At 41.1% G+C, this 14,682-nt stretch overlaps 2 protein-coding genes across 2 annotated transcripts in view; one reads left to right on the top strand and one right to left on the bottom strand.

Annotated features, from left to right (window-relative positions):
* Positions 1-8,976: 8,976 nt before the first annotated feature.
* Positions 8,977-14,682, bottom strand: part of LOC311058702 (melanopsin-A-like) — a gene marked incomplete at both ends in the record, with an annotated part of 12,744 nt that continues 7,038 nt past the window's right edge. The window contains 3 exons of the mRNA XM_084076165.1: positions 8,977-9,384; positions 10,069-10,264; positions 13,099-13,206. Of these exons, the coding sequence (XP_083932291.1) occupies positions 8,977-9,384; positions 10,069-10,264; positions 13,099-13,206 (712 nt within the window). The remainder of the gene's footprint in view (positions 9,385-10,068; positions 10,265-13,098; positions 13,207-14,682) is intronic.
* The window catches only part of LOC311058096 (zinc-binding protein A33-like), a gene marked incomplete at both ends in the record, with an annotated part of 1,248 nt that continues 570 nt past the window's right edge, over positions 14,005-14,682 (top strand). The window contains one exon of the mRNA XM_084075403.1: positions 14,005-14,682. This exon is cut by the window's right edge and continues 570 nt beyond it. Within this exon, the coding sequence (XP_083931529.1) occupies positions 14,005-14,682 (678 nt within the window).

The following is a 14,682-nucleotide window of genomic DNA, read 5'->3' on the forward strand; positions in this document are numbered from 1 at the left end:
AGAGGTCCTAGACATGGAAGAAGACATCATGCTGGGGATTCCAGCCAAGAAAGCCCTCCGTCCGATAAGCTCTGTGTCATCATGGTTCAAGTTACACCACTACCAAAGAGTGTGTTACAAGTCCTCCATCAGGCCACAGGGAAGCTGCTCTTCAAAGCAGGACTAAACTAGAAAAAGTGCTCCTCGGAGCACAGGGTCAGGTAAGTTATTGTGGCCTCTTGGTGGCGCTATAATAGGCCAATGTGAAAAGGGTGTAATTTCTTCTTCGGCCATTCACGGCAATCGGACACTGCATCATGATTTGAGGCATTTTGATCAAAAAATTTGTTTTACATTACATTACATTACAGTCATTTAGCAGACGCTTTTATCCAAAGCGACTTACAATAAGACCTGCTGGTGGCGCTCTAACAGGCCAATATGAAAAGGGTGGCATTTCTTCCACGGCCTAGTGGGAATATGCGTGCAAAATGTCACTGAAATTGCATGCTCCGTTCATGATTTGAGGCATTTTATTCAAAACGAACTAATCCTGCAAACTTTGGAACACAATCTTAGGCAATCAGGATGGAATATGGGAAATCGGACAGATCCATGTTGATCACATGACTATAGAGATACTGTGTACCGATTTGTGTAATGACAAAATCCTTAGGAGTAGTATAAAAAAATGTGTTTTGCACAAATCGCCTCCAGGTGGCGCTATAACAGGCCAATCTGAGAAATTCGGGCCAGAGGTTCTGAATTGGCATCCAGGGAGTGTGTTTGCACAGTTTCGCAGTGACCGAGCCAACAAAGCCGGAGATCAACTGTTCACAGACAGAATTCTGGACACACACACACGGACGGTCGGACACGCGGACAGACAGGGTGCAAAACATACTTTCTCGCCACGCCACGGGTCTCTTACAGTCACTTGATAATAAACTTTATGGGACAAATACCAGCAGCTTTTCAAAGCTTTTTAAAATAGTCTAGAAAAAGCATCAGTTTATTCAATGTGTTTAAAGGAAGCAACTCCGTTCAGAAGAGCTTTTTACAATACAAACACAACGCGTTGTGAAGATATTTGACTCACAGTGTTAATAATAAGATGATTATTATAAAAAGATTTGAGTTACAAATGTTTGCTTTAAAACACATAATATATGATGTATATATATATATATATATATATATATATATATATATATATATATATATATATATATATATATATATATATATATATATATATATATATATAGCTTGTAGATCTGCCATTTTTGAATATCCCAAAGTATGAAATAATGGTTATAGCTAAAAATCTAAACAATAACCCTACTACCCCTGGATTGAATGGGTTAAACAAAAACACTTTTTTTAATTCTGTCCAAAAGATATCACTTACAGTATACCCTACCTTAAGTACTCCTGTCTCAATATCACTTAGGCTACAGTACCCTACCTTAAGTACTCCTGTCTCAATATCACTTAGGCTACAGTACCTTACCTTAAGTACTCCTGTCTCAATATCACTTAGGCTACAGTACCCTACCTTAAGTACTCCTGTCTCAATATCACTTAGGCTACAGTACCCTACCTTAAGTACTCCTGTCTCAATATCACTTAGGCTACAGTACCCTACCTTAAGTACTCCTGTCTCAATATCACTTAGGCTACAGTACCCTACCTTAAAGAGGTCGTGACATGGTTTTTGCACCTTTTCTGTTTTTCATGTGTCTATGAGGTTGATAGAACTTCATTAAGCATTGGTGTTTTTATGGCGTTTTATGTCTTCTCTGACTATTTTCAGTTTCTACCTGGAGGCTGAAACCTTGAGGGTCAAACGTGCCAATAGAAAAAGAGCACTTTAATGACACAGTAAAATTATACCCTCCCCCTCAGTATCATAACACAACAGGTGTGGGTATGAGGAGGAGGAGGGACTAGGGCAGGTGGGTGGTGCTAAGATGGTGGAGGAGGTGCTAAGGTGAGAACCAGGTATACTTAATCAACTGGAGGCGTGTCCACATAAAAACATAATTTTAACACTTTCTGTACACTTTTTTGAAAAAAATCTTCCTCCTAGCATAACCATAATACCTGATGATTATGTTTTAGGGCGGGGGGGGGGGGGGATCACTGAAAATCACGGCAGCCCTCTTTAAGTACTCCGGTCTCAATATGACACTGACAACAATGGCTTTTGTTTCACATGTTTTATTGTTTCAGTGGGAAGCAGTTCTTTACTCTCCTGTGATTCAAGACAAAACAACGTCGACAAAAACTCATTGACAACCAAAAAACTAAACTCAGTCCTTATCTTTCTGAAAATAAAAACAAATAGAATGGATGAAATTTCCCTTGATGTCTTGAAGGGTTGCGTAAACCAGTGGTTCTCAACCTGTGGGTCGGGACATGATTTTTTGGGGGTCCCCATATGACTGTAAAGTGACAATTTAAGGACTTTTAAGACCTCTTTAATAAAAAAATAAAAAAAACACCATTACTGCATCAAAAGTAATCAACAAGTATAGCCTACTATAACAACTGGTCAAACATTGGCCAAATTGTCAAATCATATAAGAAAGAGGCAACAATTGTGAAAATAGCCGATCTATATATATATTTCACATAATCTGTGACAGTGAACCGATTCAAACAAAATGGAATGCCTCAACTCCTACAATTCACGGTGCTTATCAGGGTGGGGGGTCCCCAGTTCAAATTTGATTATTTTTGAGGGTCCCCAGTTCAAATATGATTATTTTGGGGGGTCCCCAGTTCAAATATGATTATTCTGGGGGTCCCCAGTTCAAATGTGATTATTTTGGGGGGTCGCCTGAGAGGGTTGAGAACTTCTGGTGTAAACCAACACAATACACATGATGGAACATGTTGCTGTTGAGGATTCTCTGTTTCAAGCCACCACAGTGTGGGCATGAAGCAATGCCAGGCAGTGTGGGCATAGCCATAGTGTGGGCATGAAGCAATGCCAGGCAGTTCACCCAAGATATATCCAAACAATATTTAGAAACAGTAACCCACTTAGTGTTGACTTAATCCATCAAGACCGGGAACGCGTCTGTGTCATTTTCACGATTTTTCTAAAATAGCAGATCTACAAGCTCATAGCGCGGCACTTGGTGCCGTGCTATGAGCTTGTAGATCTGTAGATCTGAGCTTGTAGATATGTTTGAATAGCCAAAGAAATCTTAAAATGACACAGATGCGTTCCTGGTCTTAATGGATTAATCTTGTTCACGTAGATTAATCCAATACATTTCTTTTTGGTCAAACATACTTTTAATCATCAAATCGACATGAAAGAATTCTAACAGATTTTTATAATCGACTAAATGGATTTGTCTGATTAATCACAACGCTGTCTAATAATTTTTCGGACAATGGTGGTAATTCTGAAAATAGCTGATCAGCTATTTTCATAATTGAAAATCATTTGTTAATCTTAATTGAGGCAAAGGTTTGAAACCATTGTGACGAACACTGATTTGAAGTCATAATTATCGCCCAGCCCTAGTATTAAGCCGGATCACGTGCTGAAAACAGCCGTAGTTGGCTCTACACAACGTGTAAAGCCAAGTATAAATAAATGTAACAAATCGGGAATATAGTGCAATTTCTGTTTGATGTTGATGATTCAAAACTGAATCCCTTACAGGGTCCATTTGGTTCCATACGTACACTCTCAGAGTTACACACCCGTAAGGGTCCATTTGGAACCCCCTCAAGGAACCATGAGGGTCCCTGGACCACACTTTGAGACCCACTGGTGTAGCAGAGTGTTTCCAGTGAGTCAACACCCTGACTCTGTTTGAGCAGAATGGAACAGAGCCCATTAGTATCATTGTAACAACCAGAATGGAACAGAGCCTTCATTAGTATCATTGTAATAACCAGAATGGAACAGAGCCTTCATTAGTATCATTGTAACAACCAGAATGGAACAGAGCCTTCATTAGTACTATTGTAATAACCAGAATGGAACAGAGCCTTCATTAGTATCATTGTAACAACCAGACAACATCAGATACATTCCACAACACGACACTTCCAATTAGGGATGCACCGGTATATATGTTACAGGGAAATTGGCATTCCAGGGAAATTGAAAAAGGAGCGCTCGTTTTCACCCCCCTCAGGCAATTATGTAGAACCAACACTAGAGGGCAATGCAAGCCACACTAGACTAGAACGTCTATGCAACGTGCATAGATGTGCATAGACATGAACGTACATGCGTGTGCACGTACGCATGCACACACGCATGCGCGTGCGCACACACGCTCATGCTTCCAATTTGGTTTATTGAAAGCATGACTGTTAAGATAATTTTATTGTGTTCTGGCTTTTAACATTTGTTTTAGTTTATCCACGACACACACACCTGCACAAGTGGATAGTAACTCATGAAAAGATCTATTCTCCCCCTATCGGTTTACAACTCGGACGGCGCTGATTCGACTAGCAGACCATCGGCCGGTCGGCGCGGGCACTTGCGCCTGCCTCCTCTGCCTCAAGCTCTGCTAAGTCGGCGCGCCTCCGTCATGGACAATAACTGTTATCACGTGTGCGTGTGAACGCGTGTTCAGCGTTCCCCTAGCGTAGCTTCCTGATTGCTATGTGGGGGGAACAACAAAAGCCAGGTCAGCCGGTATCGGTCCCAACATATCCATAACGGTGCATCGTTACTTCCAAGACACAAAATATACAGCTCTAATAAATGATAGTCATAGAATGTTCCAAATAATAACAATAACAACAAATTCCGTATGAATGAATGAATGAAAAACATACAAACGGTAAATAGAAAATGTAAAAACGACCCAGACATACAGTAAATCATCAATAATATGCTTGAGGTCGGAGGTCAGAAGCTTTAGGGAAAGGTGACACTCAAGTCAGTCTGAATCTGTGTTTGGATTTCACAGCCGACTAGATTCATCAGGAAAACAACTAAAGCAAATTACTATCAGAAAATTGCTCTTTTGGTTAAGCCATAAAAACTGGGAAAGCAAAAAGCATAATATATATATATATATATATATATATATATATATCAACATCATTTTTTCAAAAAAGGATTTAGAACCGTCGTTCTCAACTTACTGTAGTGCCGCGTTGCGAGCTTGTAGGCTACATCTGCTATTTAAAAAAAAAAAAGAATGAAAATGTTTAATAATTTTGACACTAATCTTCTCCTCTGGGGGTCCCTGGCACCAAAACATTTTCAGATGGGGGTCCACGGCTGGGGGGTCCTTGACACTTGAAAACTAGTAAACTACTTATTTAGAAGGTCTTTACGACCTTGTTATTTTACCGAGCAGGCTTCCATACTCCATTGAGTTTTACACCATTTACAGACAGACAGAATACTGACAGAATACTGACAGAACACTGACAAAATACTGACAGAATACTGACAGAATACTGCCAAAATACTGACAGAATACTGACAGAATATTGACAAAATACTGACAGAATACTGACAGAATACTAACAGAATACTCGCCACTGACTCCAAACCGATGCACTCCAGTGTCGCTTGGCCAACAAGGGCTGGTGGCAAGCTAACAGGCTAACAGGCTAACACCACGTCACATTGCGACACCGTCATGCGACAAAGTATAAATGACGCATTCAGACAGGATGAAAACAAGTAGGAGAGTTATATAAAAAAATGCATTTTAGATAATGTTCTTCAGATTCACTTTGTAAAAACACATTTTAGATAATGTTCTTTAGATTCACCTTTTAAAAACACATTGGACCTAATATAACATCATTAAATAATCTTCAATTAAATAAAATATTAAAAATAAAAAGCATTATATGAGAAGCTTTGTGAATTTTTACTTTAAAGTCACACTACACATTTAAAGTCATACGGTGTAACGTTCATTTTAGTAGTAATTTTTTGGCGACTCTACTAGTCTGTCAATGGTCTGTTAGAACTGCATTTCCCAGAATCCAGTTCAAAACTAAATGTTATAGAAACCGCGGCAATTCTGCCTGAGGTTTTGCACTCAAAATTTCTCGCTGAAAAGTCTTTGAGAATTTCAGCCATTTGTATGTTTGTTTACCTAAACAAAAGGAAAACAAAAGACATGTTTAAAGGCTTTTTTTTTGCATTATACAGTGGTCTCCCTCTTCCTTCCTTTTTCTTTTGGCCTATGATCAACTTTAAAATGTATTTCCGGTACATTTCCGATGTTTGCGGTCATTTTTCCGTGAGTGTCGGGGGCAGACACTCGCAACAGCATTTTTTGTTTCGAGTCTTTTTTGTCAGTTAAAAACGACATTAAACCGGGTAAAAAATACCAGTGAAAGATTTATATATATATATATATATATATATATATATATATATATATATATATATATATATATATATATATATATACTACTTTTTTTTTATTGAGAAAAGTTGTGCCTTTAAGTTAATGTTCAGCATATGATCAGTGAATGCATTTAATATTAAACTTCTCGTTTAATCAGAGGTACTTAAACTGTTCATTTGAATGATTTTTTTTATCCCAGTGATGTATTATAATGCCAGGTTTCTCAACAGTGGGTCTGGGGACCAGCACGGGTCCAAATGGACCATCACAGGGTCTGTAACTCTGAGAGTGTACAGACCCGTATAGGCCTCCATTCTGGACCCCTGCAGGTGGTCCCCGGACCCCCAAGTGGTCCCCGGACCCCCCCACGTTGAGAACCAGCGTTGTATATAACATACAGTGTCTCTCACACTGATGGGGGGGAGGGGCCCGGCGGGTGGGCGGTGCCATTCACAATAGGCCCCGTCCCTGCAGCAGCAGCAGCAGCGCTATTGGTGGCCTTGGAGCGGGAGGAGGCGGAGCTCCGAGAGAGGAAGGGGTTGGTCTCCGAGGTGACCACGATGCTGGGAATGCGACCAATCGGGGCTTTCCTCGTGTGGGCGTGGCCGTCTGCGACGGTTTCACCGTTCTGTACGCGACAAGAGGAAAGAAACAGTTGATCTTATTATGAAGGTGGTGTCATTTATATGTTTAACCCAGGGGTGATGCAACTTTGATGATGCAGAGGGACACTATATTTCCACACTCACTCCAGAGGGACACATTGCATATACTGTTGGGCAGACGCCTCTTATCTCTGTATTTTAACTTTCTTCGTAAACGAATGCCGTACTTCGCCATTCTATATCACACAAAAATAGCAGAGCTACAAGCTCACAATGCGTCGCATCGCGACGCATTGTGAGCTTGTAGATCGGCTATTTTCAAATGGCCGAAATGTACACATAGCTGAGGTGGTTAATGTACGGTTTTGTAATAATAATCAAAATATATAAAGTAACTAGTAACTAAAGTTGTCAAATAAGTACGGTACTTGCGTAAATGTACTTAAGTTACTTTACACCACTGTTATTCACATGGACAGAAAATTCCACTACCGTTCGAGGTCTCCAACTTCAGTTAAAAAAAATAAAGAAAACTATTTCGCTACTCATGAAAACAAAGGCAGTTTTATAAATGGTAAAATGGTAAATGGTGCATTTATATAGCTGCATAGATTGTGCATTACATTCACCCATTCACACACACACACATTCACATACACATTCACACACACATTCACACACCGATGGCGGAGGAAACCATGCAAGGCACCAACCTGCTCATCAGGAGCAATTAGGTGTTCAGCGTCTTGCTCAAGGACACTTCCACACTAACTCTGGGGGAGCCCGGGATCGAACTTCCGGCCGCTCTACCGGCCACTCTAGCCCTGGGCCAATGTAATGTTGAAAGTCTATTCTCTCCAGGGTGCAAACCATTTCACCAGGACTTTAATCTACTGTACAGAACACCACCCCCACAGACTGACACGCTGACTGACAGTCATGTCTCTGTCGATCATCAGCCCTCAGGGTGACAGGGTTGACATTTCTGTGACATTATCAGCAGGTGGCTTTTTTTTTTTATTCAAAGAGCTGCCGGGAAAAAATAGAAAGTAACTAAAAGGACATGTACTCAAGTACAATTCTGAAGTATTTCTTCTACTTTTACTTCTACTCCACTACATCTCAGGAAAAAAAATATCCATGAATTCAAATCTTCATGGGGCTTCAAGTGCTGCTTTAAAGAGTAAACACTGAATATTTTTAGGGTCCGTGTCCTTCATAACCTCGAAATGCTTCCAAACTTTTAACCTCTTTTTTTGTAAAAAAATGTTTTCACTTTTCACCTGCGATAAAACCACTCCTCCTCCACTCCTTGCAACGTGTGCTTCTCCTGCTAGTTTACTTCACATGCGCTCAGTGGCGTGCACAGACATTTTGAGGGGCAGGTGCTCAAGTAAAAAAAAAGGGTGAGATTTATAGAAGAAAATTGCAATGCACATTTTGGGGAATTGTTAATATATTAGAAGCTTTTAATCCAGAATGGATCGATGTCACCATGGGCTACATCCTGTAAACCAGGGGTCTTCAACGTTTTCAGGCCAAGGACCCCCTAGCTGAGAGAGAGATGAGAGATTGTGTTTAAGATTATACTTTTTTTTTGTTTACTTGGTCTGCTCTTTTTTCCCTCTACACCTATACCTCTTTGCCAAAAATAGCCGATCTACAAGCCCACAACGCCTCGCAACGCGAGGCGTTGTGGGCTTGTAGATCGGCTATTTTTGGCTAAAGTTCTCCTCAGAAAAGGGATGCTAGGTTTCGAGTGGTTATGGTAAAAAGAAAAATCATATCACATAAAGATTTGGTGGACCCCCTGTAGTAACACTGAGGACCCCCTAGGGGTCTCGGACCCCTGTTGAAGACCCCTGCTGTAAACTGGAAGAAAAAAAAAAATATATATATATTTTATTCGAAAGGGCACTTCTGGTCAAGAGGGCAAAGGGCAGGTGCTCTAGCACCACCTAGAGTCTATCTGTGCACGTCCCTGCATGCGCCCCCCCCCCCCCCCCTTTTTTTTTGATGGCTCGACTCTAGGAATGCGAGTCGACGTCAGGCTTCTCGCCCGACGCGGCGACTTTTAGGGGACAGCCCGAGAGGCCGATAACATCGGACATCCCTTGTGTATTCACCGTGGCCGGGGTCCCGCCGCGCTGCTCATTGCTGTGGGCGGCGACGCCCGCCATGTTGGACACGTCCGTGTCGAAGATCCCAGAGTCGTGGTTCCTCAGCGAGGAGGACCTGAAGCTGGAGGAGGAGGAGCTCTTGAAGGAGGAGGAGCTCTTGAAGGGGGAGGAGCTCTTGAAGGAGGAGGAGGAGCTCTTGAAGAGCTCGGGCATCTCCGCCGTGTCGTCGTTGCCGATGTCACATGACACCTGGCGGCTGGCCGGACGGGAGGAGCCACACGTGCTGGAGAGGTCGGCCTCGGTGTCCGTCCAACCCTGGAGACACAGGCCATCACATTTAGGATCCGTTTTATTGTTGTCTCCGCCAGGAGAGTTTGTTTTCACTTTCTGAAACTGGGACTAACATTGGTCAAGCCTCACGTGACACGTGACAATACGGTGAAATAGTGTGATCTGATTGGCTAGTGACCATTTACACAGACAGGACGGATAGGACACTTATACAGACAGGACGGATAGGACACTTATACAGACAGGACGGATAGGACACTTATACAGACAGGACGGATAGGACACTTATACAGACGAATAGGACACTTGTGTCATGTTACTATGACACAGTAACATGTTCTATTTTTTGTAAGAATTAGAACATAAGAATTAGAACATTCCCAACATTCCCAACACAAGTCTGCTGGCGGAGACTTGTGCTCCGAGGAGCACTTTTTCTAGTTTATTTTTATTATTAATAAAGTATTACATCAATCAATCAATCAATCAATCAATCAAGCGACAAATAGACTATTTATATAGGGTTGGTTAAACTGAAGGAAGCCCAAATAAGCAACTGCACTTTAGAAACAAGCCCCAAACAAACCAGCAACCCACAACTACCAATATTTACCAAATTTACAAGCCCACTTTACAGGAAAAAAACAAGCCCAAAATCGCTTATAACAAGCAGACTTGACAACAACACCGTTTAATCGCGGCGTGTACCGATTCGCTGTCGGAGGCCGAAGAGAGGCGGGCCTTGTGCCCGCTGGGCCGGCGGTAACGTGAGCTGATGTCCGACGTCTGGCTGGACACGGTGGAGCGGCGCGTCGACACGAAGCTGCTGCCCGCCGAGCGCAGGTCACGAGGCTGGACGCACAGCAGGGTGCCCAGGAAGGGGATGTACTTAGCCAGTGCTATCCTGGAGAAACACAACCATTGTACACAGTTACAGTACACTCTATGGATGTACTTAGCCAGTGCTATCCTGGAGAAACACATCCATTGTACACTATTACAGTAGACTCCATGGATGTACTTAGTCAGCGCTATCCTGGAGAAACATAAACCACAACACTGTTACCATTTACAATTTTACAATCACAACACGTCCCAGCGCGATGCATTGGGAGCTTGTAGATCAGCTATTTTTGGTAAAGATGTTAGGTGTAGAAGGATAAAAGAGTGCTTTTCGGAGTGTGGGATCCCTAGTTCCAATTTAAAAAACATGTATTCTGGTTCAAGAACACATTACTCAAGTTCTAGCTTCAGTACATTGGCTCCCGGTTGTTTTTAGGATTGATAAAAAAAATATTGTACTTGTTTATAAAGCTCTCAATGGTCTGGCACCTTCCTACCTCTATGACTGCCTGCCTAGATATGTTCCAAACCGCCCCTCAGGTCTTCTAGTGCAGGCCTGCTCGAGGTGCCTACAATGACATATAAAAAACAAGGCGAAGCAGCATTCTGCTTCTACGAGCCGACGGCGTGGAATAAACTCCCATTACACCTAAGACAGGCAGCCTCTGTGGATAGCTATAAAGCATAGCTCAAGACCTACTTCTTCACTCTTGCTTTTAGTAGATTTTTAAATCTCTGTGCTGTTATTCATGTCCTCACTGTTTTGCCTGATTCACTGCCTTTTTGATATTATTTTAATGTTGTTTTATGCTTTTCTTTTGTTTTGCTTTAGTGTTAAATTATTTGTACTTTTTCAGTAAAGCACTTCTGCTTTATTCTTGCTCTATAAAGCACTGTGAGCTGCATGTCATGTCATGAAAGTGCTGTATAAATAAAGTTTATTATTATCATTATTATTAAATATGATTATCTTGGGGAGTCGCGGCCAGAAAAGGTTGCGAACAACTGATTTAGTCGACAAGCTCACAACGCCAAAGGCTATTTTAACTGCACAGTAATATGACGACTATGGCCTGAATAGATTCCTATACAGTGATAATGTGTTAGCTTAGCTAGGAGCACCACGGCTCACTGAGTTAGCGTCACATTATGGGGATTAAAAACCCAACCGTTGGGCCGTTATTAAAACAACAATGAGGTTGGCTTCATATTGATCATATAAGCGCATGGTTGGTTGTTGACCCAAATCCCTCGCTAGCTACTGGCTTCAAATAGATGCGCTGTATTCTAAATCAGCGGTTCTTTTCAGCGTTTTTAGCTTGAGACCCAAAATATTATGTTTGGTGTCTATACCGTCCACCTATAAACATAGAAAAAATACATTATGAATTAACCACTTACTGTAAGCTCTATTTCAGAATGAGTGATAGTAGCCGCGAAGCATTGTGAGGTTGTAGATCTGCTATTTCTGAAGTTTTTCTTTTCTTTTTTTATTGATGTTTATTTTTTCTGAAATTCTTGAAAGAAAATGTATTTTCTAAAAAGATCTTATAAGTAAAAAGTACAAATTTGAGTACTTTGTCCACCCCTGCCACGGACCATAAGGCATCAAAGATAAAGGTTTGCGTTCAGGGTTAGATTATGATCTATAGGAACATGACCTGGAGTTCACTGTGGATTCCTATAGAGTAGGAGGTTATGTTATGTATTCATGGATGTATATCGGTGTGGTCCGTATTCTAACTTTATTTAAAATTAAAATAAAAAAACGGTGAAAATAGCCGATCTACAAGCTTACAGCGGGACGTGCTATTTTCACCGTTTATTTATTTATTTTTATATAAATAAATATATATATCCATGTTTCCTGAATGCCCGACTCACACGTTGTGAGCTTGTAGATCGGCTATTTTCACTTTTTTTTTTAATCATAATAATAAAAGTAATGGTTTTGGACAGTGGTGTAAAGTAACTAAGTACATTAACTCAACATTACATTATTATATTATAATATATAATTATATTCAGAGGCTATTTGAAAATAGCAGATCTACAAGCTCACAATGCGACGCGTTGTGAGCTTGTAGATCTGCTATTTTCAAACATTTTAGTACTTTTACTTTCGGTACTTATATTTTGATGCCAATACATTTGTACTATTACATTTTAAACATTTTAAACACAGGCCTTTTATTTGTAACAGAATATTTTCGTATTGCTACTTTTACTTGAGTAAAATATCTGAGTACTTCTTCCACCTCTGGTTTTGGTCGTACAAGGTTTCCAGGTGTTAGGCTGTGGTATCCATGCCAGAGGGGTCTGAGCCCTAGCTGTCAGAAGGAACACCCTTTGGTTGCCTAGCGTTCTTATTCTGGGGCCAGGGGACTTAGATAAGAAGGAAAGGAATCGCTGAACACCACACCATGACACGATGACATCCTTAGGGGGAAAATTAACCTTAAGACCGGGAACGCACCTGTGCATGTTTTATTTATTTTTCTTTGGCTATTCAACAATCGTGAACATTTTTGTGCAAATCTTCAGTGAGAATATATATATTTGAGGTACAAATGTTCGCTTTAAAAATGTATATATATATATATACATTTTACATATATATATATATATATATATATAATGTATATATACATTTTACATATATATATATATATATAAATACCTCATTCTAATCCTAACACCAGCCTGAATCATTTCCTATAGTTGTAAGCTCTTTTTTTTTCTTAAACAACCATTTCTCGCACTAGGAAAAATGGTTCCTCAAAACGTCTATTTCACAAATTCTACTATACTTGTGGGGACATTTGGCCCTCACAAGTACAGACACCCACACACACACACACACACACACACACACACACACACACACACACCTACCTGTACTTGGGGTGTGTGATGGCGTAGATGATAGGGTTGTGTATGGCTGAAGCCTTGGCGATGACGGCAGGAACAGAGTTCATGTAGGGGGTCAACATGTCTGCGTACCTACGACACGACACGACACGACACGACACGACACGACACAACACAACACAACACAACACAACACAACACAACACAACACAACACAACACAACACAACACAACAAAACAGTTTAGATATTAAATTAATCCCTGAGGTTATTTTGACCGGGTTTTTTTACTTCTCATTTTCCTTCATAACACATATTTAACTAGAAAATGTGCTCCTCGGAGCACAGGTCTCCGCCAGTACTGTTCCTGATTAATCCTGTCTTACCTCACTTCAAAAGATATAAATGATCTTTTGAAGTGACACACCAATTTATAGGGCTCTATTTCATCATGCGTCTCGCTAGCCAATCAAAGCACACCCTTTCAACATATTGTCACGTGTCACGTGAAGCTTGACCAATGTTAACTTGGTGGACACAACCTCAGCTATATGACCCAACAATGCATTGTTCACTTTTATGTACTAAGATAAGCATATTGGAGTTTCACACTGACACTCCAATTAGTTTCACACTGACGTCATCAATGTGACATCATCAGTATGGGACAGACACTCACCTGACCCGCACCATGATTGTGCACACATCTGCAGCGACATCACTGTGATGTCAAGAAAGCTTGTCCCATCAGCTACAGGACTCAACACTGACCCAACCTGAACCTGCTCCTCACTCTGTCAGCTGAGTGGGAATTTAACAAGAACCAGGATTCAAAGTGAAAGTAAACTTCAGGAAACATTCTAGAGGAGAGAGTCTTAACACCACTTGACTGAGTCATTTCCTGTCTTAAGCAGCTTCTCTCAGAGACCGAATGGCTTCCCGTTTTAAAACGGCCCTGCTGTCTTTTTCAGAAGAGGATTTTTCCTGTTCTGTGTGTCGTGACATATTTAAACATCCTGTTGTCCTGTCATGTAGCCACAGCTTCTGTAAAACCTGTCTGAAGGAATGGTGGAAACATAAGGTCATAAAGGAATGTCCAGTTTGTAAGAAAATATCTTCAACGGATAATCCACCCTGTAACCTGGCTCTGAAGAACCTGTGTGAGACAGTCATGGATCCCAAGATAGTCCTCCAGGAATCACTGATGATCTTACAGGAGAAACTAAAGGTCTTTAGTGAAGTTCAAACAAAGTGTGACCAAGCAGCAGAACACATTAAGATTCAGACCCAGAACACGGAGAGGAAGATTAAGGAACAGTTTAAGAAGCTTCATCAGTTTCTACGAGAGGAAGAGGAGGCTAGGATCGCTGCACTGAGGGAGGAAGAGGAGCAGAAGAGTCAGATGATGAAGGAGAAGATTGAGGGTCTGAACAGAGACATATCAACCATTTCAAACACAATCAGAGCCATAGAGGAGGATCTGAGAGCTGAACACATCTCATCTCTGCAGAACTACAAGACCACAGTGGAAAGAGTCCAGTTCAAACTGCAAGACCCACAGCTGGTCTCAGGAGCACTGATAGACGAGGCCAAACACCTGGGCAACCTG

This window comes from Gymnoscopelus microlampas (genome assembly GCF_963454915.1).
Source record: "Gymnoscopelus microlampas genome assembly, chromosome: 13".
NCBI lineage: Eukaryota > Metazoa > Chordata > Actinopteri > Myctophiformes > Myctophidae > Gymnoscopelus > Gymnoscopelus microlampas.